The sequence below is a fragment of the Cyprinus carpio genome, chromosome B14 (assembly GCF_018340385.1).
Source record: "Cyprinus carpio isolate SPL01 chromosome B14, ASM1834038v1, whole genome shotgun sequence".
Classification (NCBI taxonomy): domain Eukaryota; kingdom Metazoa; phylum Chordata; class Actinopteri; order Cypriniformes; family Cyprinidae; genus Cyprinus; species Cyprinus carpio.
In genome coordinates, this window is record NC_056610.1 from 1596916 (window position 1) to 1623006 (window position 26091).

The window sequence follows — 26091 nt, forward strand, 5'->3', positions numbered from 1 at the left end:
CCTCTGATATAGATGATCTAGATGATCTTAAAGCCAGGGTTGTTTGTTGTCAGTGTCTGTTACAGTATATGACACAAATAGAGGGGTGCAGATACAGAAAAATTCAACAATAAACTTAAAAAAAATATATACACATTACAGTAAAAACTAGAAGAGAAAAGTTCAAAAACCAAACAACTGAATATACAGTAAACACACACTGGAATATACTGTCAGTTACTGTACTATACAGAAATAATGAATGTATAAGCAAACAAATAAATAAATAAATTCAGTTATTCATTCATTCATTCATTCAGCATCCTCTGCCAAGTTGCATTACAGTATTGGTAATATCCTTATTAGTTATAGTTTCTTAGTCTTCTGATAAAGACTTCTCCGCCTCTGGACGGTCTCTCAGTTCTGCACAAACAGAGGACTACATGTAAGGACCACATGTCTAGAAATCAATCCAGCAGTAATGAGTTTGAGGGTGTACAGCATGTGTTACAGTATTACTGTACATAGAATGATGAAAGTTCTCTCATCTGAAGTACTGCTGCTGTGTACAGTCTGTAATTATTATACTGTAAGTGTATGTGTAAGTCGTATTGAAACACTGTAGATGAGTCTGTAGGTCAGTGCATGCAGAAGAACATGCTCAACTATAGTGCTCCGTATTTCATCAGGAACACATGACCTCTGACCCCATCCCCTTCATTTTTATTTTCCCCTCCTCTTCGTCTTTGTCTCTCACTACCAGGATTCATTTTCCTAAACTCATGATCAGCTGTGTTCTTGTTCACATCATCCTGAGATCCTGACCTCAGATCAGTTGTGCTTCTGAATGTTCACACAGGGATTAATGAGTTCATTTTTAAGCTTGAGTTAATTATATTGTGTGTTTTCTGAATGAGAACATGGTTAAACCTGAGCAAAATGATGGTGTATTTGTGTAGAGTTTTGCAGAAAACACTGAGTAAGTTGGAACGTGTGCATACAGGTGAAATGTGTTTAACGTTTTGATAAATGTGTCTTTGTTTCAAGAACTGCATGAATGGTTTGGAAAATTGGGTCAAATACATCAGTTATAGTGTGTTAGCAATCAAGAAAAACTAAGTTCATTAAAACAGCTGAATATTAGCATAAGGAAGATATATTAAACTGTTATCAGAAAGACAGCATGTAGAAATCCACATATTTAGTGACGCCAATTGAAATGATATACTATATTTGTCCAAAAACATTTGTCCAGAAAACACAATAAAGTTTTCGGTTCACATGTGGAGAAAATAAATAAATAAATAAATAAAAATCTAAAGATCAAGAATTATATCATTATCCTAATCAAATATATCAGTCGTCATATTAGCTGTATTATATACTGTAAATTGAATTTAACACTAAAACGCTGAAGTTAAATCATACTGGGAATATCATTTAAGGCTTAGTTTTATTCACAGAATCATAGGGCGATAGTATATACTGTATACAGGCCAGTCATAGTGATTTTGCCCAGAGCACCACACTGGTCAGAACAAGCCCTGCTTAAAGCTAATAGATAGCTAATAGATTTCAGTCCCAGGTGGTGTATTCCTGCTCCTCTGCCATTCCTAGAGTCCCTAAACAACAGATAATATGCATCTCTTGCCCTACTAAATCAGCAATCAACATAAGTCCGTGATGGGTGGCGAGGGTCTCTGTAGCTGGTGTGTGGCTGCATCAGCCCTCTGATCTCATCATCTGCATGCAGGACTGCATATGTTTCTGCTCTGGATTAGAAGAAAAAGAAGTGACTCATTAAGTCCCTGTGTGTTCTACTGTATTAAAGCCGGCCTTCAAGCACATCAGAAGCTATTGAACCATAAAATTAAAATGATTCAATTGATTATCTAAAAATTAATTATGGTTTATGCAAGATTAGTTGAGTCTTGGGGTCAGAAAGCCTAAAAAATATCTATATCAGACAGACCCTACATTACCACATGTTGTTCAAACCCTCCTCGCTCATCCAAAAACAATCTCCAGCTTACTCAGTGGTCAGACACTGGATCTTCAAACAGCTCTGGCTTCTGTGGTCAGATGAAACAGAACTAAGAGCTTTTTGGCAGCAAACCCACCAGATGGGTTTAGTACAGACAGGGATAAAAAGTAGTCCATGCCCACAGTTAAATATACGGCTGGATCTATAATGTTGTGTTTTTCTGCCGGAGGTCCTGGACGTCTTGTTCAGATGCATAGCATCATGGATTCTATCAGATACCAGCAGATAAAAAATCTAAACCCGACCGCCTCTGTTAGAAATCTTATAATGGGCCGCGGCTGGATCTTCCATCAGGACAATGATCCAAAACAAACATCAAAACCAACACAAAAATGTTTTTGTCATTCATCCTCTGAGCTGAACCCTGTAGAGAATGAGTGAGGAGGACTGAAGAGAAGCAGCTGTGGATCTGGAGAGATTCTGGATGAAGGAATGGTCTCTGATCTCTTGTCAGCTGTTCTCCAAACTCTTCAGGCGTTAGAGGAGAAATCTGTTATCTTGGGGAAAGGACGTTACAATAATTAGATGCCAATAATTGTGTCAAACGTGAAGTAGAGAAAGCTTTTATTTCACAATGAGACCCCCACAAATTGACCAAAAATTGTTTTAATTAAGCAAGAATGAGATACTGAAGTCACTCAGAACTTTGAAATATAAGGAAACGTTCTACTATGAACCAATACAAGATGATAACCAATATAACCTGCCAGTTAAAACAATATTATAGGAAGGAATTAGGATAAATCAGGGTATGAATATTGTACTGAATCACTGATTATGAACAGCAACACATAGTTGGTTGGCCAGTGCAGCTGGTGGCACTTGTGCTCAAATGATGCTGTTCTGTTCATCAGTCAACAGAGGCTACAATCAGTGCACATCGCTAACATTTCAATCTCACGACACAACACTTTACCCCTGGATGAGTAAAACTGACAGACTCAGGATCAGGATGAACAGAAATGCTCTTAATATGACCAGCATGACTGAGCTATTTAAGATGAGGAGGCTACGAGTGCCACAGATGCCACTCTCTCATTTATTCACTTAAATGATGCTCGCGGTACTTTTAGCCCTTAAATCTCTTGTTAATTTGCCTACAGGGACAAAAGATGAAAAAGACTCGCATAGCTAAAAGTGACATTTATTCAAGTACTTTAATGAAGTGATTAGTTAATTAAGCCAGTGAACTCTTGTATATTCTTAGACCCTCACATACAATGATAGATTGACAGAATTACAGTACACGATCACAGAAACCTACATCTCTCTTCCAAAGGTCTATGGGTGGTTGACATGAAATGTCATGTGGTGTGAATCTTCATCTCATATTATTTCTTTTCTTTTTCGAATTCATTCATATTTATCATGCCTTGCAGTTCTATTAAAAATGAACATACAATTATAACCACATTAAAAATCCTCATGTTGTTGTTTGTCTGCTGTTTTCTCAGTAAATGTTTAAATCTCTCTACACTGTAGGAAGCAGTATTAGGGTATTTCTAACCTCACTTTATACGTTTTCAAACTGTATTACTGTATGAGAGGAACTAAATTCTTATTAAATTACTCATAGCTAGGAATCATTCAATACCTGATGAGCCCTGTTTGATGGGCCGCGAAATGTAAAATTGAAAACCATGTATGAATGAATTTGGCAAATCATTGTATGATGAACTGAACTATATGCATTGCTAGAATCTATTTAGAGGAGTTGGAGATCCCTGCTTTTCATCTCAGTCCTTCTTTAAACCTGCAATTAACTGTGTGCTGTCAGCACTCTATAAATCAGTGATCTCTCTTCACGCTTACTGAAAACAGCGACTGCAAGATCTGAGGTTATGGTTCTCTGAATCACATTAAGGGCCCTTATCCCATAAAATTCCCATAAAAGTGCTGATGGGAGTGGAAAGTCTCAAATGGTCACAAAAAGTGTTCAGACATGCTTTTTTGGGTGTGAAATAATAGCACAAAAGCAGTAAACTGACTACCACAGACCTTAGTAAATCAAATCGCATCATTCATTTAAATACTCTCCTCCCATAATTGTTGTGTCTGTAATGGAAACACTTACAAATGAATATGCAATAAGATAAGCTGCAAAAATAACTGTCTACATCTTTTCATTGTTAATTTATCACTGCATGTCTGTAGTAAATTCTTACAGTATTTTTTCAGCACCGGTGCATGCTGTTAGTAAATCTGACCCTAAGTATTAGCCTTAAAGTTCTTCTATTCTTCACTGGGCAGTGATATTCATCCTGGAGCACAGCGTACAGTTATCACAGATACACACTCTCCGGTCCATATGCTCCTGGTTTCAATAAAATTAGAGAAAGGAAAAAAAAAGAAAAGAAAAAAAAAAAACACCTAAAAGCCACTTCACAGAGCTACAGTAATTCCCATCAAACACAAACAGAGCCAACACCCTGAACCTACAAAACACAACAATCACACAAAGACTTGTAATGACCCTTGTGTGGTGAAAGAACAGGCAGAGGTCCAGCTCATACACAGCATAACAGTCCAGAGAAATTATTATTATTATTACTATTATTATTATTATTATTATTATTAGTCATTTAGCAGACACTTTTATCCAAAGCAACTTACAAATGAGGACAAGGAAAGCAATCAAAATCAACAAAAGAGCAATGATACACAAGTGCTATAACAAGTCTCAGTTAGCTTAATGCAGTGCATGCAGCAAGTTTTTTTTTATTATTATTATATAATAAATAAAAAGAAAACAGATGGAATAGAAAAAGAATAAAGCAAGCTAGTGTTAGAGGTCTTTTTTGCTTTTGTTAATTATATAATAGATAGATAGAAAAAACAACAAAAAAACAAAAAGATAGAATACAAAAAGATTAGAGAAGCTAGTGTTAGTTTTTATTTTTTATTTTTAACAAGCAGTTAGTAAATGAATAGAGTGCAAGTCTAAAAGAGGAAGTTTTTTTGTGATGAAAATGACAGTACGTTTTCATCAGTTATTTTGTTATTTCGAAATCAGATACAGATGACGTAGCACTGTAAGATCACATTTGTTTCAAGAATGCATTATTGAGATCATGCTCCGCTCACACACTCAGGACATAACGGTCTTATCAAGTAACTGGTTCAAGCTCCGCCCACTATCCGAATACAGATATGAATAATTTTGTGATTGTTATAGATACAAATACAGATACAAATACTGGCTTCACTGCACACCCCTGTGCACCATGTTAAAAACCATGAGCTTCTCTGACCTGTTCAATGGCTGTGGGAACATCAGAAAGAGAACTTAACAGTGATGAACTCTGGTCCTGCAGAGTTCAGCTCCAACCCTAACTCAAACTCACCTGTCTGTAGCTTTCTAGTAACCCTTCAGACCTCGATTCGCTTGTTCAGGTGTGTTTGATTAGTGCTGAAGCTAGACTCTCCAGACCGGCCTCCCCGAGAATGGGACTACACTGTAAACCCCACTAAATAAATACAAATAGCCGTTTAACTGGTTGCCTTAATAAATGAAGTTCAGTAAGTTAACAAACATTCCAAGCTTTCAAGCTTTGTACTTGTAGTTTAATAGACCAAATGCAAAGTTCATTTAATTTCAAATTTAACTTTACTAAAAATGAATGATTATGGAGCAGGTCTCATCCCTCAGAATGGCAGGCAGTCCTGAAGACAAACATGTGTGCACATATAACACAACTCAGTTTACTAAGGATTTTTGTGTTTATTTCAGTTACTGAGATATTAATCCCATTACATACTATTAAACTGTATTCAGCATAATAAACACTTTAAGCAAAACCCTGTCATAGTTTCAAATGTCGTTCCTTTAGAATATACTATACCATACACATTTTTAATTTATAAAATGTCTGTTAATATTTCAAACCTTCTGAGCAAGCTATATATGATGATTTTCACTCTCAGTTTAAGCTCTGCCCATTTTTATTCCTCCTGGATGCAGATCATTTTGTCATTCCAGAAATGCAGATATACAGGTGTAGCTACTTATCCAGACAACGGCTTTATATTTAATAATAATAATAATAATTCAAGCAAGATTCAGACTCACAACCTTGTAACAAAGAATGCTTCACTTGTCTGTGTTCCAGACGGACTTGTTTTCAGATGTGCAGGTGTGTGCAGGTGTGTGAAATCATTCAGTCGCCCATAGCATGGATGGTACAGAAACACAGTGTGCCAATCAAATATAGGTTAATCAATGCCGTCTGTGCAGGATTTATGAGTTATAGAACACGGATATAGTTTCTGAGCTATGTTTTATAAAGAACTGAAGAATTAGAAGTTTTGACTGAGTTTTTAAAGGTTATTCTCTGACAGGCTGAGAGTTCAGCTCCAGTCCTCAAGCAGCCGGTCCAGGTCTTCAGGACAGCCCTGATCTACGACATCAGCCTTTCTGATTCTAGCGCTTAACTTTCTTTCTAAGAGTAGCTTTGATAACTACAGAAGCAGCTGAGCAGCTGTGGTCTGTTTAGAGGCCCACTTCTCCATTAGTGTGTAAATGAAGACACACAGTCAGTATTAAGATGAATTAGCCCCAGACTGACGTGCAGTGTACCAGCTCTGCTCTCATTGATGCAGCAGGAATACAGAAGAATGCAGAGGAACACAGCCGGAACAGTAGACCGCCTTTCTCAGTCAACAATCAATACAGCCCTGTTCAATACAGTTTAAGACGTTACACTGCAGCAGCTAATGAACAGCACAGAGCACAGTAAAGCAGTCAGTGCTAATAAACACTATCAGAGGATGCACACACAATCTGTACATACACATAAATCTACAACCTCCATTACATACAAACAAATTTTGTCTTTATTACACTGACAGATCCAACGCTGAAAAACGCTATGTGAGATGTTGTGAATTGTGTTTGATCAGCTCCAGTCTTGCGTTTGTAATATGAATTTTGTCAGCTTCTTGCGTTTACACTGGACAGATCACACACTGGACGCTGAAATTAGCGCTCAAACGCCTAATTAGCAGCTGAAGGGTATAGAGACAGATTAGTTCAAATATGAATTCACACATGCGTAAACAATTGATACATGAAACCTAATCCAGTCTTGCGTTTGTAAAAATATTTATTCACAAAAAGTGCGTTTGTATATTCATAAAATACATTTCACAAATGCAAAAACACAATTCGTAGATATACAACTGTACACAAAAACCTTTGAATGTTTAAAATGTACGAGTGTCTGAATGTACAAATCATCATTTACTACGAATCCACACGGATTTGTGTGTGTGTGTTTTTTGAGACTTTCCTGGCAGAGCTCTCTTCCCACGTGGGTCTGTCGTACTCTTTAGCCAATCAGATGCGAGCTTAACCATTCTCATATCAATAAGCACACAGAATTTGTAATATTTGTGGTTTGTCAGAAGGGTCTGCGGAGTGGCAGCTCTCACACAATCGACCAAACAACACACAAAAGCCCTAAAAAACAACACAAATGACCTACTCAGCAGCATAAGACCAGACTAATGTCCTATTTAGCAGCTGAAGGGAGGGACGCTGCTGGATGTGTTAGCTGTACACTGGAAGCAGCACTAACCAATCGGTCGAGGGTCCATTGTCCACTCTCGATGTCGTCTGGGACAGGAGGAGGCTCAGGCCTCAAATAACAGCATTGATCAAAGGAGGCAGAATCGTGCTCCTTGAATGCACTCTCAGGGCCTCAAATGAACAGGCATTGATTGGCTAAAGAGTACGACAGACCACGTGGGAAGAGAGCACGTCACACAACACAAATCCGATTGCTGACGCTCTGCACTGGCCCTGAAATAAATCAGTCTGTGTTGATTTCTGGATTGTTTCAGAACATGTACTAGTAATAGCAGCAATATCTGTTTGGAACACTCCAAACAAATCAGTCCCTGAAATAAATATTTCAGTCTGTATTGATTCATAAATTTTTACATAAACGTTACTGAAATAATCAAATGTGAGGCTTGTGAATTGTTTGGAATATTCCTCGGCACACATGGACTATCTGCACTGGACTGTGGAAAAGCTGTCCTCACTCACGATGGCTGATCGGGGGACTTCCTGTGGAAAAGCTGTCCTCCAGGGAAGACGGTTTAACATATTTGACTGATGTGCATATATGCATGCTTAATGAGACGTTTCCTGTGTGTGGGATACAGTTTGTTTCATCTCAGCACAGCATTCTCAGAAAAAATCCATATATATTCACACATATCAAATCCAATTTATATATCAACATTAATTTACACCATTAAAACATTACCACACGAACATTATGACACGAGTTATCAGATTCTTTCATAACAGAATCACACAACACACCTCTCAATTAATCCAGCCGGGTGTTGTTGTGGGACAGAAGAAGAAGACAAGGACGGAGCAGTGGGGATGTTAATGATTAAATGTGCCAGTGTGCCATACACAGAATGAAAGAAAATCAATGCAGGCAGACTTAAAAAAGTGTAGAAAAGATACTGTACAGAGTAAAAGAAAATCAATGCACTCTGATTCAAAGAATGTGTGGAAAAAGCTAGAGGTTTCTAGAATCAGAGCTAAATGAACAGAGAGAATCCAGGTTCGTTTCATGTTCATATTCACGTTCATGTCATTAAGTGTTTCCCAACGCACAGAAGCCCACAGAGACTAGTTATTTTTTACTACAGCGAAGAGAATCCCATAAGAAGTGGTTACAGATACTGTAACAGAACTTCTCCCTCGTACATAAAAGAGAGAGAAACATCTTCAAAGAGATGCTCTACCAAAAACAAAGCTGAAAACAAGGAGCTTTATACTTCCTCCACATTGTGACGTCAGCGTCTGCTTCACCTCATGCTCAGAGGCAGCGTTGACCACGAATGTGGAAATTATGAATAAAATAGCAGAGGAGTTTTGGAGTAAATATTAAAGGGGTTCTTTATTTTACTTTAATATGTTCATTGAGCTTGTGAGTTTTTAAAATGTGGCTATTTTCGACCCTCATTCTGCAAAAACACTGTTTTAGTTGTGAATTTCTGTCACTGCATCTCTTTTTTTTTTTTTTTTTTTCACCCTCAGATTCCAGTTTTTCAAAAAGTTGTATCTCTGCTAAATGTTCTAACATATATTCTAATATCCTAACAAACCAGACATCAATGGAAATATTATTTATTCAGCTTTCAGATGATGTATGAATCTCAGTTTAAACAAACTGACCCTTATGCTCCAGGGTCACAGATATGTCTGATGGTGTGTCTCGACAGAAACTCCACGTACTGTATGAAGGTGTCCATGTCTCTGACGGTGGAGGAGAGCGAGGAGGGACTCTGCTTCAGCAGCCGGATACGGTACCAGGAGAACGCCGAGGTCACCAAGAGCAAAATGATCAGCTGCCCTGACATCCACTACTACCACCCCCAAAACAAACATAACATCATGACCTGGTACAAGGTACAGACTCACATCTCACACAGCAAGAGAGGACCAAGATGGATGCTTTGGTTTCTGTCCTAAACTCCTACACTGTAATAAAAAAAATCCATACAAAAAAAACAGCTGCTGTGGTTGCTAGAATTGTTTTACGGTTTTAACTTACATTTATAAATACTGAAATCTGTTTTGTATCTTTGTAATACACTAACCACCAAAAGCAGGAGGTGATGAGAAAGTCACGTGAGGAACCAAAGCCCATCACAAGCATTTTTAAATAATAACATATATAGAAGGTGCACAGAGTCATCCACACAAACACTGTTCCACAAACACCATCATAGTAACACACATGAAACTGAAATAATGCAATAAACATTAACAAAACATGAAAAACTATTTAAAAAACAAAAAACATCAAAGTTGAAATTTAACGCATAGAATTCTGGGAATGTCAGTTTATGGATATTCACTGTGAATTATACATTCTTTTCCACTTCCAAAAACAGTATAAAATTACAAGTTATGTCCAGTACAGTTTTTCACCGTATACAGGTGCTTCTCAATAAATTAGAATGTTGTGGAAAAGTAATTGAGGCAGTAATTACAGCAAAAGGAGCCCCTACCAAGTATTGAGTGCATGTACAGTAAATGAACATACTTTCCAGTAGGCCAACAATTCACTAAAAAGTTTTTTTTTTGTTTTATTGGTCTTATGAAGTATTCTAATTTGTTGAGATAGTGAATTGGTGGGTTTTTGTTAAATGTGAGCCAAAATCATCACAATTAAAAGAACCAAAGACTTAAACTACTTCAGTCTGTGTGCAGTGAATTTATTTAATACACAAGTTTCACAATTTGAGTTGTGAACTTTTCCACAACATTCTAATTTATTGAGATGCACCTGTATAGTAGGGCAACTTACCGTTAACCATTTAACAAGTTTTTACTGTAGAATTTTTACAGTCTTTTACCGTTAAATTCACAATAATTTTGAACCTAACCTAACCTAAACCTGCAGAGTTTATTTCAAACCAGATGTAACACACTGACCTGGAGGTTTGTAGTCCGTCTGAAGAGCATGATTAGCTGCATCAGGTGTGCTTCAGAAGGTTTTTAGCTCAACTCTGCAGGTGTGGAAACCCCTGCCTTAAACCATCTGGCTCTGAGAAGAATACTGAAAAACCTATTTCTCTTTTTACAACATCAGTGAGTTTTAGGATAATGGGTTTGAAATGAGTGAGTGTGAGAGAGGTGAAGAGTGGTGTGTTTCCTCAGGAGTGTCAGAGGAAAGAGTGGAGGAGCTCCATCATCATCAACACCACCAGCCTCTGGATCCCGGAGGTGCAGGAGGACGACGGAGGGAACTACACCTGTGAACTCAAATATGGCAGCAGAGTTGTGAGACGGACCACAGAGCTCAAAGTCACAGGTACGTGTTCAAACTCGTTCTGATCTGAGAAAGCAAGCAGAACCTGTTCCTAATCAATGATAGTGTGTACACTGGATGTGTGATGTAGGGCCTGCTCTGTTTCTGCTGTGCTGCATGTGCTTGCGCTACGTCAAGGAACCATCGCTGGGTTTGGAGCGTTGGCCTTGACTCGTCCAGTGCAGACAGACTGATGCTGAGTTCAATGTAATTCATACAGAAAAGGCAAGAGCAGGCCTATACACATTTCTGCTAGTTTTTCTGTCCTTTTAAGACAACATTCAGACTGCTGTGGCTCTATCTGAATTAATTTTTCACACATCAGGGCATTCACAAAACACTTTATCTTACCACAGTGAGAGTTTTCCTAAATAGCTGTAAGAGTTTTTAGCTAAGTTTTCTCTTAAAACCTATTCACAAAGCTGCTGAGACAAACTTTCACTAAGGAATAGAGAGAAGTCTTCAGCTCAGAGTAAGGGGGCGGGGCTGAGCTCGTTGCTATGGATGATGTCAGCATGCTTATTATCTATGCACACAGTGATTGGCTGATAGTCTCTGTCAGGGATTTATTCATAGAAATATTGTAGAGCGCGATATTATATTTCCACTTTCAAATAAAGATTTTAAAATACTGGCTAAGTATCACTAATTAAACAAGTATATGTTCAGCTAATTGTCAGCCTCCTACATGTGTGCTTCTCAAAAATAATTTGTGAATATGCATAAAAACAGCCTTTTAATTAACAGTGTAGAATAATCACGGCTGATAGTAAGACATGCAAAGAAAACCAAACTGGACTCAAGAACAGCTGTGACTTCTTGTCCAGCTGCTTAATGAAAACAATGATATAATCAAAGGAGAATCTGGAGTTAGGAGAACCTCCAAAACCATAAAAGATGCATAAGAAGATAAATGTGTGCAAATAAATGCAATGTGTTACTAAAATGTTTACTTTCCAAGGCAGATAGTTTGTGGTTTGGTCTTAGTGACTTAGGACTCCTCTTCACTGCTCCTAACCTTTCACAGATTTAGGAGCTAGTTTTAGTGTTAAAACAATTTTGTGAAATACTCTTGGAGCAAAAATCTAGGAGTCCTAATTTTAGGACAGACAGAGCCCATTATTTGTAATCTTGTAACCTGTGATCTTCATTATTAAAATGATTAATAGTTCAGTTCTGTCTGTAATGTGACCTCAGATGGTCTAGCTGTGCTCTGTTTTCCACACGAATGTCTAAAAGCAGATCTGTGGTGTTGGAGCAGCAGTAGCTGTCTGTGGTCAGCAGCTTCTGGAGCGTGGCCAGAAAGTGTTTTCTCCGTCAGCCTCGTGCCTGGAGCCCATGTTTGAAAGCGAGCTCTTGTTCAAGCCTCCAGCCCTCACGCACACACATCCAACATAAACACAACAAATCCAACACCAAACAACAAACAACACAGACTCAAAACAGCAGTGGAATCAGAAGAGAATCTGCTTTCACGACTTGTGTCTGGATAATGTGACCTCGCCGTGTCTTTCTAACGCTCCCTAAGGCTACACAACACTCAACTCATCTCATTACTATACATGAATCGTTAGAAACTCTTACACATGCCAACCTAATTAGTTCTTGATCATACAGTATTACCATGGTGCATGACCATGAAAACCTGATGAAAATGAGCATACTGTACATGCATGTAACAATACACAGTGCAATCAACATCTAACAATCAAAATACCATCCAACAATGATTCATTATATCACATAAATATTAAACGCAGCACAGCCATATGAAGCAGATGTTTGGTTTTCACAAACCACTAAACTAGAACACTAGAAGTTCTAAAGTGCTGATCTAAGAACAGTTCACTTGCACTTGCTTTCTTACAGATGGATACCCTTACCAAAAAGTAGTATACTTCAAATTTATTAAGTATACCTAAGTAAAGTATATTTTTAAGTATACTTTCTGTAGCAAGGATACAAATATCAGTGTTCTAGTAATATACTTGTAAGTGTACTGTTTCAATACACTTTGGGACTAAATTGGCCCACTTACTAGTATATAAAAGTATACTTTTAAGTATAATTTAAGTATAACAGTAGCAAACTTTAAGTACACAACTGAGCAGTACACAAGTGAACTTTTAGGTATACTGATAGTTTACTGATTAAATACTTTGTACACTTTGAAGTATAGTATCGGTAAACTACTAGTTTAGTAGTTTTATACTGCAGGTATACTCATAAGTTTTCTTTAAGTGAACTTTACAAAGACTATGAACTGGATTCAGAATGATAATCAAAACGTAGATGGAGTCGATCAACACCCCAAAGCTTGACTGTAATTATTAGAGTAAAATTATTACTCTTCATCGGTCCACAGTTTATTCCATAACGTTACAGTTTTGATGCTGTTTCATGTCAGATGATCGTGTTAGATTACATGTTAGATTATATCTGTTGTTTCTTCTTCTTCTTCACTTGTGTTTTTTTGAAATTCTGTACAGAAGATGTATACTAGCGCCCTCTGCCGTATAATAATGAGAACACGGATTCTAGGAGCACAAGTATAGCTCAAATATATTTAGACTTTTTGTAAGTATAAGTTAAGTATACTTAAATGTCATTTAAGTATATTTCTTAGGAGTGCATAAAGCCCATTTCTGAGAAGTACATAAAAAGTAAACTAAAAGCATACTTTCCTATTTTTAGTTTAAAAGAAGTATACTAATAGCACACTTGAATAAACTTCTTTTTCGTAAAGGGTATGCATAATCCTACTAGAAGAAAACTTTTCCCAGTCAAGCAGGAGGAGAGAGTTTGTAAGAGAGAAATAAGATTGTCTGTGAGCTGCAAGTTTGTGTAAATCCACTCAGACGCATTCTCAGCCGGGATGTAAACGGTCAGGACTCTTTCCGTGTCACATGATAATGGGAGCTGAGACAGGAGCTCGTCTGCTAACGAGCGTTCATCATCGATGAATGATGGGCCGCTACGAGATCCTTGTTCCAGCTCGTCTTCTGACAGCACACGACAGCAGCAGAACACACACATTTATCTCAGTGTCATCCTCCGCACACATCATCCTCATCATCAGCACGTGTGGGCAGAGATCGTCACGCACCTTTATTGTTTTGCCCAAGTGCCAAAGGCAGATGATTTGTCTCTCTCAGACGCTGAAGGGGCTCTAAAACTCAAGAATATATCAAGAAATAACAACGTAATTCAGTTAACCCAGCGGATTTGCATTGAAATCTTGCAAGGTTTTTGCAAGAGGAGAACTCTGGGAAAGGAGAATCTTTACACACTGCTGATCTCAAATAACACACGGCAAAAGCTCTAAAAACCACATGTCATCAGCATCATCATCATCATCAAGTAAAAAGTCAAGTAAAGTTGGCTCATGTAAATAGTTATTTTTAAGAGAGGTTATTGATATCACTCCATTATTTAAACTGTAACACTTTATGGTAAGGTTTTGTTTTTAATGCAATAAGCTAACATGAAATAATACTTTTACAGCATTTAGTACTTTTGGTTATCGTTTATATTTTCATAGACTCATTTTCTTTCTGTCAGACTCTGTCCTGTGTTTTGTGTATGTTCCTACTCCCTGATTGTTTGATTTGTCAAGTCAAGTTAAGTCACCTTTATTTATATAGCGCTTTAAACAAAAAAGATTGTGTCAAAGCAACTGAACAACATTAATTATGTCAATGTCAAATGTCATCCCTGATGTTCCAGTGTTCATTGTCTCCTTGTTTCCTGAATAAAACTCCTTCAAAGTATTCTCCAGCGTCTCCTTGTCCTTTCCTGCCTGAGTGAAACGTGACAGAACAGTAGACCGAAAAGTAAAAGTGGCGCCTTTTTTCTTCCCGTGTTTTATTTTTCCATTTCTTCTGAAAAGTGTTTTGGTTTTCCATTTTTTTTTCCCGTCTTTTTCTCCCCGCGCCGATGGAGGAACGAGCCATGTTTATCGCTGTGGCTCAGACGAGCCCTGAGTTATGCAATGGTCAGTTATGCAAGGGCACTCATGCCACTCTCCCTCGCCAGCTCCCTGGATGGGGAAACCCTTGTGACGCTGTTCCTCGGGATCACATACCATCAGCCTATGTAGCTCCCAGACACCACCAACCTTGACTGGAGGGAGGCGATCATCCGGTGTCTGGAGAGCCTCCAATCCCGTGTCGGAACCCCTCCACCATCCACGGCTCACCCCAGCATGCTGTTGTTTGCGGCTCACCCAAGCATGCCACCGTCCGTGGTCTCCAGCTCCGCCATGTCCTCCGGAGTCTCCAGCTCCGCCATGTCCTCCGGAATCTCCAGCTCCGCCATGTCCTCCCGAGTCTCCTTTTCCGCCATGTGCTCCGGAGTCTCCAGCTCCGCCATGTCCTCCCGAGTCTCCAGCTCCGCCATGTCCTCCCGATTCTCCAGCTCCGCCATGTCCTCCCGAGTCTCCTTTTCCGCCATGTGCTCCGGAGTCTCCAGCTCCGCCATGTCCTCCCGAGTCTCCTTTTCCGCCATGTCCTCCGGAGTCTCCAGCTCCGCCATGTCCTCCGGAGTCTCCAGCTCCGCCATGTCCTCCTGAGTCTCCAGCTCCGCCATGTCCTCCTGAGTCTCCAGCTCCGCCATGTCCTCCCGAGTCTCCTTTTCCGCCATGTCCTCCGGAATCTCCAGCTCCGCCATGTCCTCCCGAGTCTCCAGCTCCGCCATGTCCTCCGGAGTCTCCAGCTTCGCCATGGCCTCCCGAGTCTCCAGCTCCGCCATGTCCTCCAGAGTCTCCAGCTTCGCCATGGCCTCCCGAGTCTCCAGCTCCGCCATGTCCTCCGGAGTCTCCAGCTCCGCCATGTCCTCCCGAGTCTCCAGCTCCGCCATGTCCTCCGGAGTCTCCAGCTTCGCCATGGCCTCCCGAGTCTCCAGCTCCGCCATGTCCTCCGGAGTCTCCAGCTCCGCCATGGCCTCCCGAGTCTCCAGCTCCACCATGGCCTCCCGAGTCTCCAGCTCCACCATGGCCTCCCGAGTCTCCTGATCCGCCATGTCCTCCGGAGTCTCCAGCTCCGCCATGGCCTCCCGAGTCTCCAGCTCCGCCATGTCCTCCCGAGTCTCCAGCTCCGCCATGTCCTCCGGAGTCTCCAGCTTCGCCATGTCCTCCGGAGTCTCCAGCTCCGCCATGTCCTCCGGAGTCTCCAGCTCCGCCATGGCCTCCCGAGTCTCCAGCTCCGCCATGTCCCCCGGAGTCTCCAGCTCTGCCATGTCCTCCGGAGTCTCCAGCTCCACCATGGCCTCCCGAGTCTCCTGATCCGCCATGCTGTCCCAAATGGGTACCACAGTATCATCACCAGCATCACTGGAGCATCTGCTGACCAGATCTTAAACAGAGCAGCACTTGTTACGACAGACAAACACTGCTTCACATGCAGAGACTACTGTAGGGGAGCTTGTAGGCTGAATCCTTCAAAGTATCCACCTTCATTAATATATTCAGTTTGTTTTTAGCTTTACTCTTTGAGGTGGTATTATTTTTGTATTTTGGAAAAGATCTAGTTCAGTAATTCCTGTAGGTGGAGTTTGATCTGTTCGTCTGGATGTTTGAGTCGTTTCACCCCATTCCTCCTATGACCTTCTCTTCTGTATTCATGTAGAAACTGATTTATTAATTTATTTCAAAGCAGAACATTTTCATTGCATCCTAATATATCTGAAACAATCTGTCCTGTTTAGTATGCAAGAACTAGATTATAGTTAATGCACCACAAATCAGAGTACCATAAATATAATAGTAGTTGGTGATGGAAAAATAGATACTAGCCTCAATTTAACGTAGCAGATGGGAAAATTTCTACAAAATGGAAGCACACATTCATGAAGTTGAGATTGAGGAGTAAACATCTGTTTCTCTGCAGTCTGTGTAGTATGAGTGTTGAATCATATTAGTTCATCTCACAGATGTTTTGCTCTGTCGGTCAGTGCGATGTGTTTTGTACATTTTTCCTCACGCAGCTAAAGATTGCTTAACACAAGTGTGTGCTGAGCTCATGTGGAGTGTGCTGACACACAGACAGTCAATACACATTAGAGCTCTGTCAAAATCATTTACTTCTGATTTATGATTAACCAATGTGTGTTCAGTAAACAAGCACAGATGAATTAAGCACACACACTTGTTCATGGATAACATGTGGTTTGGTGAATTCTGACCGATCAATGAACTGGTTTTCCATGGATAAAATATTCAGTGAACATCAGTAGATTTCTTTTTCACTTCCACAAACTCTGCATTTAGTAGTGTTTTACTGTAATTACTGTATAATAATGTCCTAATATCCTGCTTGATGTGGTACAGTGTTTCACTGTATATAATAAGGGAGCTTACCATAACCAACAGGTTTTTACCCTGGCATGGCATGTTACCTTTAAAATTAAGATTTTTAATTTTTTTTCCCAGTGCTCTTTTTATGTCATCTACAGTATACTGTATGACAGGGTCTTTTAAAAAGTTGACTAAATAAACTTTTATCAGATATATGCATTTTAAATTGAGTCTTTGTTTGCCAGGAAAAATGTTGAGGACATTGTCTCCTCCACAGTAGGGATGAGACCAAACTTAAATAATTCAATGTGATGCTGATCATTTAGTTTTAGCCATATTGATAGCAATACTGATTATTACTTAAGTGAGTATGTGATTTCCCCCCCCCCAAAAAAAAAGAATGTTTCTTTTTTTAAAAAAAAGCATTGATTACCACTCAAAGGCAAATCCAGCCCAATATCGTGGCAATCTGTACATATTTTATTAGTTGGCTAATTCGTATGAATTTGTATGATTTTTGCTAAATTGTACGTATTTTACCAGTTGCACAATTCTTATGAATTTGTACGAATGACCTACACCTAACCCCGCCTCTAAACCTACCTGTCACTGGGGTCTAGACAAATCATACAAAATCGTACTAATTAGCCACCTCGTAAAATATGTACACTTGTGAAATAGCGATGGCAAATCTATATCACACATTCTGCTCATTAATAACACATTTATTGCAAAGGTAAATGTGAGCACAGATATATTAAAAAATGTACTAATTGATGTAAAACTAATCCTCAATTTTACAGAAACATTGTGTTTAAATTAGATTCAAATAAAAGCTGTTATTTTGCTCTGTCAGTTTAATGTAAATGTGTGAGTCTGTGTGACGCCAGTCAGATAAACATTTAACTAAAGCGCTGAAAACATTTGCAAGTGATGCAGAAACCCACGTTTATGAATACAACTTGTATATTGATACTTTTTAGATTTTTATGAGAATTTATATATTGATACTTATTATATATATATATATATATATATATTTATTATAGTTATGGTACTCTACAGGATGTGTACTTTTATTGTTTTGCTCAGTAAAAGCCCCTGTAGAATGAGAACTGTAAGCAGGAGACCCATCCTGGCAGTTGTTCTGTGTTCAGTACGGCGCTTTTACTCATTCAACAAGCTGACAGATTTCCTGATGAAGCCCGCTGCGGCTCTCTTATCAGCTCTGATGGTCTCCAGATGAAAGCCAAAGATTTATTCTCACTCAGTAATGAGCTGGATAATTAATTTTTGCCGACATCCATCACATTCTCAACAAGGCCATTGTTTGAAAATTGCTCCTCAGCTGGGTTGGCGGTAGACGGAGGAATGTGAAGCGATGAGGAGCGTAATGAAGCGTGGGATTATTCAGACACACTTTATTAGAAAAGCTAATAGTTTCTCTATTTTAACTCGTCGTGTAATAAATGGAACAGAAAGCATACGCAGAGGTGATTGACTTACTGAAAGTGTAAATACATCAGAGCCAGACGTTATTTAAAATCAGGAAAACCTGCATTCTGATGCACTTTTATGATGTTTAAGACACTTTTATAGCTGTTTTCCAATCTAATAGACTAGTTCACATCAAATGGCAGCAAAGGACTTTTATTATGTCATGTGCTTCATGTGGTAACATCTGAAACTAATTGATCTTATTCAAGTCCAAATTATTTTTGACATCAAACCTATATCAAAGGCTATATCAACAAAACTAGAGATCAGGTAGAAACAGCTCCTTAAGATCATAATTATTGAAACCATTTTTAACAATGTATTATAGATTTTAATAATCTAAATATAATTTCTCGTTCATGTTTGTTTTCTTTTGATTTTGGGGTGAAGTATGACCTTCTAATATTACACAACTACACACAGATCTCTGTAATCACACATGAGCTCTCCAGCACGCAGGGGATAGAGTGAATTGTGAAGGCTGTGATTGTCTTTCATTGACGGCGTGTGTTGTGTCTAATGTGACACTACTGCAGACTTAATTAGACCGTCTCTAGGGAACAACTGTGTGTGCAAATAACGGCTTTTTAAATTACTTACCAACAACCAAGAACACAAACAACAATAAAACAAACACACACAACAAACCATATTGACACACAAAAATAAACATAATATACTATATACACAACTACAATGCATCTGCACAATCATAAAACCATGAGTTTCCATGTAGTGTGTTGGCTCCTTTAGTAATCATGATTAGCTGTATGAAGAATATCATTGTCTGCTTCATTTGGAAGTGGATAAACAGTTTGTACCTGCCATCACGTCTAGTCTCAGGCGCTGTTTACACGACGCCATTTCAACTGAAAACAGAAAGCTTTTGTGCGTTTGGCCAGTGATTCACACAACAATGCCATTTCAGGAGCCCAAGAACACAAACTCTTGAAAATGGGCAAGTTTTTAAAACTACACTGTTGTTGTTTCAATAGAAATACGTGCCTCTATGGATAATTTTTTTTTTATATATAATTTTGGCCCATACAATGTGTTGTTGTCTATTGTTGTCTATTACAAATATCCCCGTGCTACTTATGACTGCTTTTGTGCTGCAGGGACACATATGACTTTAGCATTCATTAACACTATCAGCTGGGTTTGAGGTTGAGTTTGGTGTAAGGTGTTTGTTATTTTCCAAAACAATAGAGCATTAACTTTTTAGTGACACTCTGAATTCTGAACTGCTGCAATACCTGAAGCAATTTTAATACAAACACAACAATATGTGCCTGTATCAACGTAATAAAAACATGGCCATGATCACTTATTTAACACACATTTTAGCGCCACTCACTGGACATTTCACTTTGAAGGAATTTACACTGTTTGTGCAGACACAAGACATCCCCAATTATCAAAATGCATCTTACAGTTTTTCAGATTGATTTCTTTCATGAAATATTCTCACAAAAAAAAATATGCATCGGCTCCATTAGAGTAAATAGCACAAGGCAGAATGTGAGTATTTGGCTGATTGTAATCTGACTGAGTGAGATGGGAAGCAGATGGAGATGCTCTGGAACTGCCAAAAAGTGTTTTTAAGTGGATAGTTCCAGCTCTCAAATCTGACCGGACGCCAGCTTCTTATTTTGCCAAAAAACTTCCTATAATCGTGGTAAAATCAGAGTAAGGCATGACCCCGATCAGCTTACTGCTTTATGATAGTGCAGTTCATGCCACCACTGATGTGAAAAGTGAAAAGTAAACACAAAGTCACAGATAAACGAGCTTTGGATGCGTCTCAACTGGCTCCGATTAAGTGCACTAATTGAGTTTTCACTGGCAGAGAGTTTTCACTTTCACGCACAGTTCATTTCTTTGGAGGCGTTCATTTCTTTAATTGTATGCCAGCTGGAAAATATATGTTTTAGTTTACTGATTTTCAACCTCCCAGAACAAAAGCACCTGGACGTCTAATGAAGCTGTGTGTGGTAGATCTACTGTGAGTGACCAATTTAAAGAAAGATGAGGAGTTTCAGTAGGGCTGCAACCTTTGACCATATTCTGTTTATTCATGTATCTATTTATTGATTTATGTCTATGGAGTCCAATCAGGGCCACATATACTTGCAAAATTATTAAAGTATTGCAAAAGAAAATAAAGTTTTGCAAAGGAAAATTAAAGTATTAAGAAAAAGTAAATGTGCTTTTTGGAAACCAAAATAAAGACTCACAATATATAAATGAAACAGAGCAAAAGCAATGATTTTTCATGGCCATAGCTCCCAATTTATTTGCAGCACTGCTTTTATTTTGCGTTTCAGTCAAGTGTGAGCTCGCGATAATGTTTTTTCCATTTGCGCTTCACGTTTCAGCATGTCTCACTTTCTGGCACTGTTTTGACATGGGGGTGGAGTCAAGGGATGGGGGCGTGTACAACAACTGGCCACGCCTCCCTAGAATTGATTGAGGCACCGTCATTGAGCAGAGGCATGTGGGTGGATCATTTCCTTTTACTCACTAGCATTACAACATGCATGGTTTCGTTTTATTAACTATATTAGTATTGACAGTGTTTGCTCAGGTTAATAAAGTTTCTAACATGCTAACATGAACATCTGCTGTTTATTTCTCTCAGTGTGCACACTTTTATAGCATTGAAATATGTATTGTTTTGTTAACAATATCTGTATTAAAGTGTTTGTTTAAAATCTGTTAACATGTGGGAGGACGCCAGCACACAGAAGCATTCTTTGTTTGCTTTAGTTCACAGTTACTGCTAGTTTTATATAAAACAATGTAATTAACTATACTTGATTAAAAAAAGGTCTAAGACTCAAGCTTAATTTTTTTTTTATCTTACAGTTACAGTAATTTCTTAATTTATGTCAGGAGTAATGTAAATAGAAAACGAAGTTAGTTTCATTTATATTTTGCAATTCTTTATTTTTGTTTGCAAAACTTATCTTTTTCTTGCAAAACTTCATTTTCTTTTGAAATTCTTTATTTCGAAAGAATTGTAAGAATTTTCTGAACACTTTTATTTTCTTTTGCAAAACTTCAATTATTTTGCAAGTATGTGTGGCCTTGACTTGACTCCATAGACGTAAGATGTAAACAATACCTGTGTTTACCTGAATCTCCTGCCCAAACTAACATGACTTCATTGGTGATTGATTTCCTATAAGCACACTCTAAAAACTGCTGGGTTGAAAACAACCCACTTTGGGTTATTTTGTAACCCAGCACTTGGTCAAAAAGGGATGAATCCAGCTTTTTTATGGTTTAAAATTACTACACTGCTAGACCAACATGAACCCAAATCGAGCTAGGCATTAAACCTACAAATCTTGTTCATTTTAAAATCAATTTTACACACAAAGAATAACTATCAAAAGGTAAATATTTATTAAAAACAAGAACAAAGTCAAAAAGTAACATGCATGTAAGAAGAAATGCAGAAAAGTATGGCATTAACAGCTACAGAGTTTATAAATAAAGCATTGAATATTTGTTGAATATAACTTAAGATCAAACTGGACTTTTTTGGTAAATGTTATATATTGTATAAAAATATACAAAAACACTATTATACAATAATTGTACAATTAGTTAAGTTAAGTTCTTTATAAACTATTCTGGCATGACAGTACACAAATAAACCACAACATTAACACTGATATTATAACATTTAACAGACGCATGTGTATGAATGACAGAGTGTAAACTCCATTTCTACTGAACAGCACAGAACAAGCATTTAACATTTTGTTTTTACAAATAATATACTTACAGTTTGATTCATAGTCCATGAATACAGATCATGCATCACTGTCAACTTTCATGATCTCTTCAGCATAATTGATGTAGTCCTGAAGAAGCCCCATCAGCACAGCATCCAGGGCAGCGTCCTCCTTTATAACCACTGCTGCATCAGTTTAGAGGAAAGGACATTCTCTTCTCTGACCAGCATTCATCCCAGTCTCCGCCTGCTCTTCATCAGTGGCCTAAAGAGAGAAAAACATTTGAAAAAAGAAAACATTTAATTAAACTATCCATTTTCAGATAGAGGTGTATTCACATCAGTAAGGAGAGGTAAATAATCTGTTTTAAAGTTTCAACACTTTGTGTGGTTGTTTAATGTCTCTGTGTACCACAGCGCTCTAGAATGCTGTAATGGCAGCACTAGTGTGAGGGCATGTGATATTGTTTGAATAAATATATTGCTTTCAGAAAGCTACTTCTTTACTGAAACATTCAAACAGACATGACATTCACATACCTCACGAATGTTCATGTACGTGGAGGGCTGCTCTTCAAAGGGTTAGTTTGAAAATGGTCATAATTTACTCCCTCATGTTGTTCCAGACCCTTACAAACTGTGCAAATTTTTGGAACACAAATAAATATATAATATTCTCTTAATTTTTGTCCATTTCTAGTCTGGGAGACCAATATTTTCTTTTGAACAGACATGTTCACTATCATATAATTCACGATTTATTCATATATAAATATCGGAATGGATTACTTCTACAATAACTCTGTATTTATGAGACTTGAAAATACTGATTATCTAGACTCTCAATGGATTAACAAAAAATTATGAGAAAATGTAAAATATATTAATTTGTAGTCTAAAGACAGACAAAAGTCTTTTAGGTTTAGAATGACATGAGGTCAAGTAGATGATTTTAACAATAACTATAACAAAAAAAAACCAAAAACAAGAACTATCAAAATCAAAACCACAAGATTCCAAAGTTGGTCTGAGTTCTGCAATGAAAAACACAGACATCAATGGTTTTCATGAAATATGAGCACATAATCACACTGTTGTTGCATCAAAATGTGAAGTAAACAGGCAGGACACAACAGAAACATTTATTTTCTAAAAATAACTCACATCAGTCTCAAAAGAATGATGCTCTCCTATGTCTCTGGCCTTCAACATCTACAAAAACACACATTCTTTTAGTCTTAGTTAAAAATAAAAAATGATAACATGATGTAATTATGAAGTTTATGTTACTTTCCCTCTCTTCAGAAGAAGCTGAGAACACCGCCTCCTCCTCACACAAGCAGACTTCTGTGTCCTTAACTACACGGACACAATGAAGACACGAGCTCAACAAGTCTGAAATATTACCTTCAAAACATACTTTTAACAATTAACGTTACCACTTCAACAGCCTCAAAATAATTATGCTAGTCTTTATTACATAACACAGTTTCGTTTACGAAACTACATTCAGTTTAACTGTGAAAAATAAGATAACAAATTAACATAAAGATGTGTTAATAACCGTCTATTAACACCTCAAAAAGTGCAGATATTGTAAAATCTAATGTAAATATGACATAAGACACTCACGGACGTTATATTAAAAGTAACATTACCTCTTCCGTTCAGTAAAAGAGACCTCCGTTTCTGAGGCGAAAACCTCACAATGTATTTTTCAATATCAGCTCTTTTATTTCCGCCTTCCATGAAACCTCAAAACACTCCCGGACATAAACAATGAATGATAACTTTACATTTTTAATCTTTACTTACCATAATGTCTTTCACTCGCTTCTCGCTTCTTTCACGCTGAGAAAATGGCGGCTTCTCGCACTGGCGTCGTCTGATGTTAACGTGACGTGTGCTCGCTTTCACGTCCGCGTTCCCAACCCAGCACCACTGGGTTATGATCAAGACCAATTTTCAACCCAAAATTGGGTTAAAACAACCCAGCGTCCTACCCAGTGGTCTCAACCCAGCATTTGGGTTGAAAAAATAACCCAGCGTTTTTTAGAGTGCACTATGTTTGTAATAACTTCACAATCACTTATAAGTTATATAAGTGAGGTTTTACAATACACAACACAACAAACGTGTGTGTGTGTGTGTGTGCGAGTGTGTGAGTGTGTGTGTGTGTGTGTGTGTGTGTGAGTGTGTGTGTGTGTGAGTGTGTGAGTGTGAGTGTGTGTGTGTGTGTGTGTGTGAGTGTGTGAGTGAGTGTGAGTGTGTGTGTGTGTGTGTGTGTGTGCGAGTGTGTGAGTGTGTGTGTGTGTGTGTGTGAGTGTGTGAGAAAGGAACATCACAGCAGTGATACGATCGTAAACAGAAGCAGATGACAGACAAGGCAGTTTCCTCTAATGTTTGTCTGCTGTGGGAATTCATGGCGATTCCCTTTCATTTTGACTACATTTTAATTGCTCCATGAACAGATGAGTAAACCGCTCTTCCTGTGCTGTGATTATTACTCACTCAACAGATGTTCATCTGACATGTGTGCAATTAGGAACATGAAAAATCAATACAGACTTACTGTTTAAGACAATTACAAGATGTCATAAACAATAATATAGCACAATCAACAAATAAATGTCAACACCTTAGAAAGTTGGGACATATATATTGTTCTTTTGTGAATGAATATAAATGACAGTGCGCTGCATATTTCTTAGAACACATTTCATGTTTCAAGTCAATCTTATCTTACATAGATACATTAGTCCAAGTCATGATGTAGATGTGCTGTGATGTGACACATACATCAGATTTCCTCAACAGCTTGTGAATTCATGAGCTCATATTTGCTCTAAAGTAAAGTCAGTGCTGGATTCTGCTCTATAGTTTCTTACTCCAGGTAACTGTACCATAGTTTGACAAATAGCTGTTAAAAACTTAAAGTTTTGTCCATTAAAGTGCAATGGCTTTTATAACCTTCGCGTATTGTGCAGAGGGATATAATTATCTGTATGTACAGTTAAGTGACCTCTATTAAAGTGTTTTAATGGATTTTTGAGCTCTGGAGAACTTCAACGTCCTGAGCACACTGCTAAAAAAAGATCTGATGGTGAACGTGGTCATACAAGCAAATTTACATGAATAAAGTTAAAAAATCTGAGTAAATGTCTGAAGAAATGTCTCTTTTGTCTGTACACTGGAGGTCAATGGCCACTAAAACTGGTTATCTGACGTTCTTTAAAACATCATCATTTCTGCTTTATAAAAGAAATAAAAATAAAAAAAGCATAAAAAATATGCTTTACATGCCTCCCATAATGTATGATTGCAGAAATATATGTGTAAGTTTTTATTGAACAATAATGGAGCAACAGATTTGGTGTGAAAATAAATCTTAAAGTGGTTTGTTTTGTTTAAATATTATATAAATATATGAAGTGGTCATGAAGTGCACCAAACATGGAGTAAAGGCAAACAAACACACCAGCTAACTAATGCGCTTTGAATAATGAAGTTAATAATAGAAGTTAATATTTGTTCAAAACAATCACTTTAGCAAAGTTTGTACTATTTATTTTTATTCAATAAATATAGTTTCATTTAAATGTATATTTAAAAATTTCGGAAACAAAATTATGTGAAAAAGTAGAGATTCTGAAAGCATTAAAGGAGATTCCATAATAATTTAACATAGCTT

The 26091-nt window shown here is 37.9% G+C and overlaps 1 protein-coding gene across 1 annotated transcript in view; it reads left to right on the forward strand.

Annotated features, from left to right (window-relative positions):
• il1rapl2 (interleukin 1 receptor accessory protein-like 2) overlaps positions 1-26091 on the forward strand; it is a 221624-nt gene that overhangs the window by 129680 nt on the left and 65853 nt on the right. Inside the window, exons 4-5 of the mRNA XM_042737732.1 lie at positions 9272-9458; positions 10716-10869. Of these exons, the coding sequence (XP_042593666.1) occupies positions 9272-9458; positions 10716-10869 (341 nt within the window). The remainder of the gene's footprint in view (positions 1-9271; positions 9459-10715; positions 10870-26091) is intronic.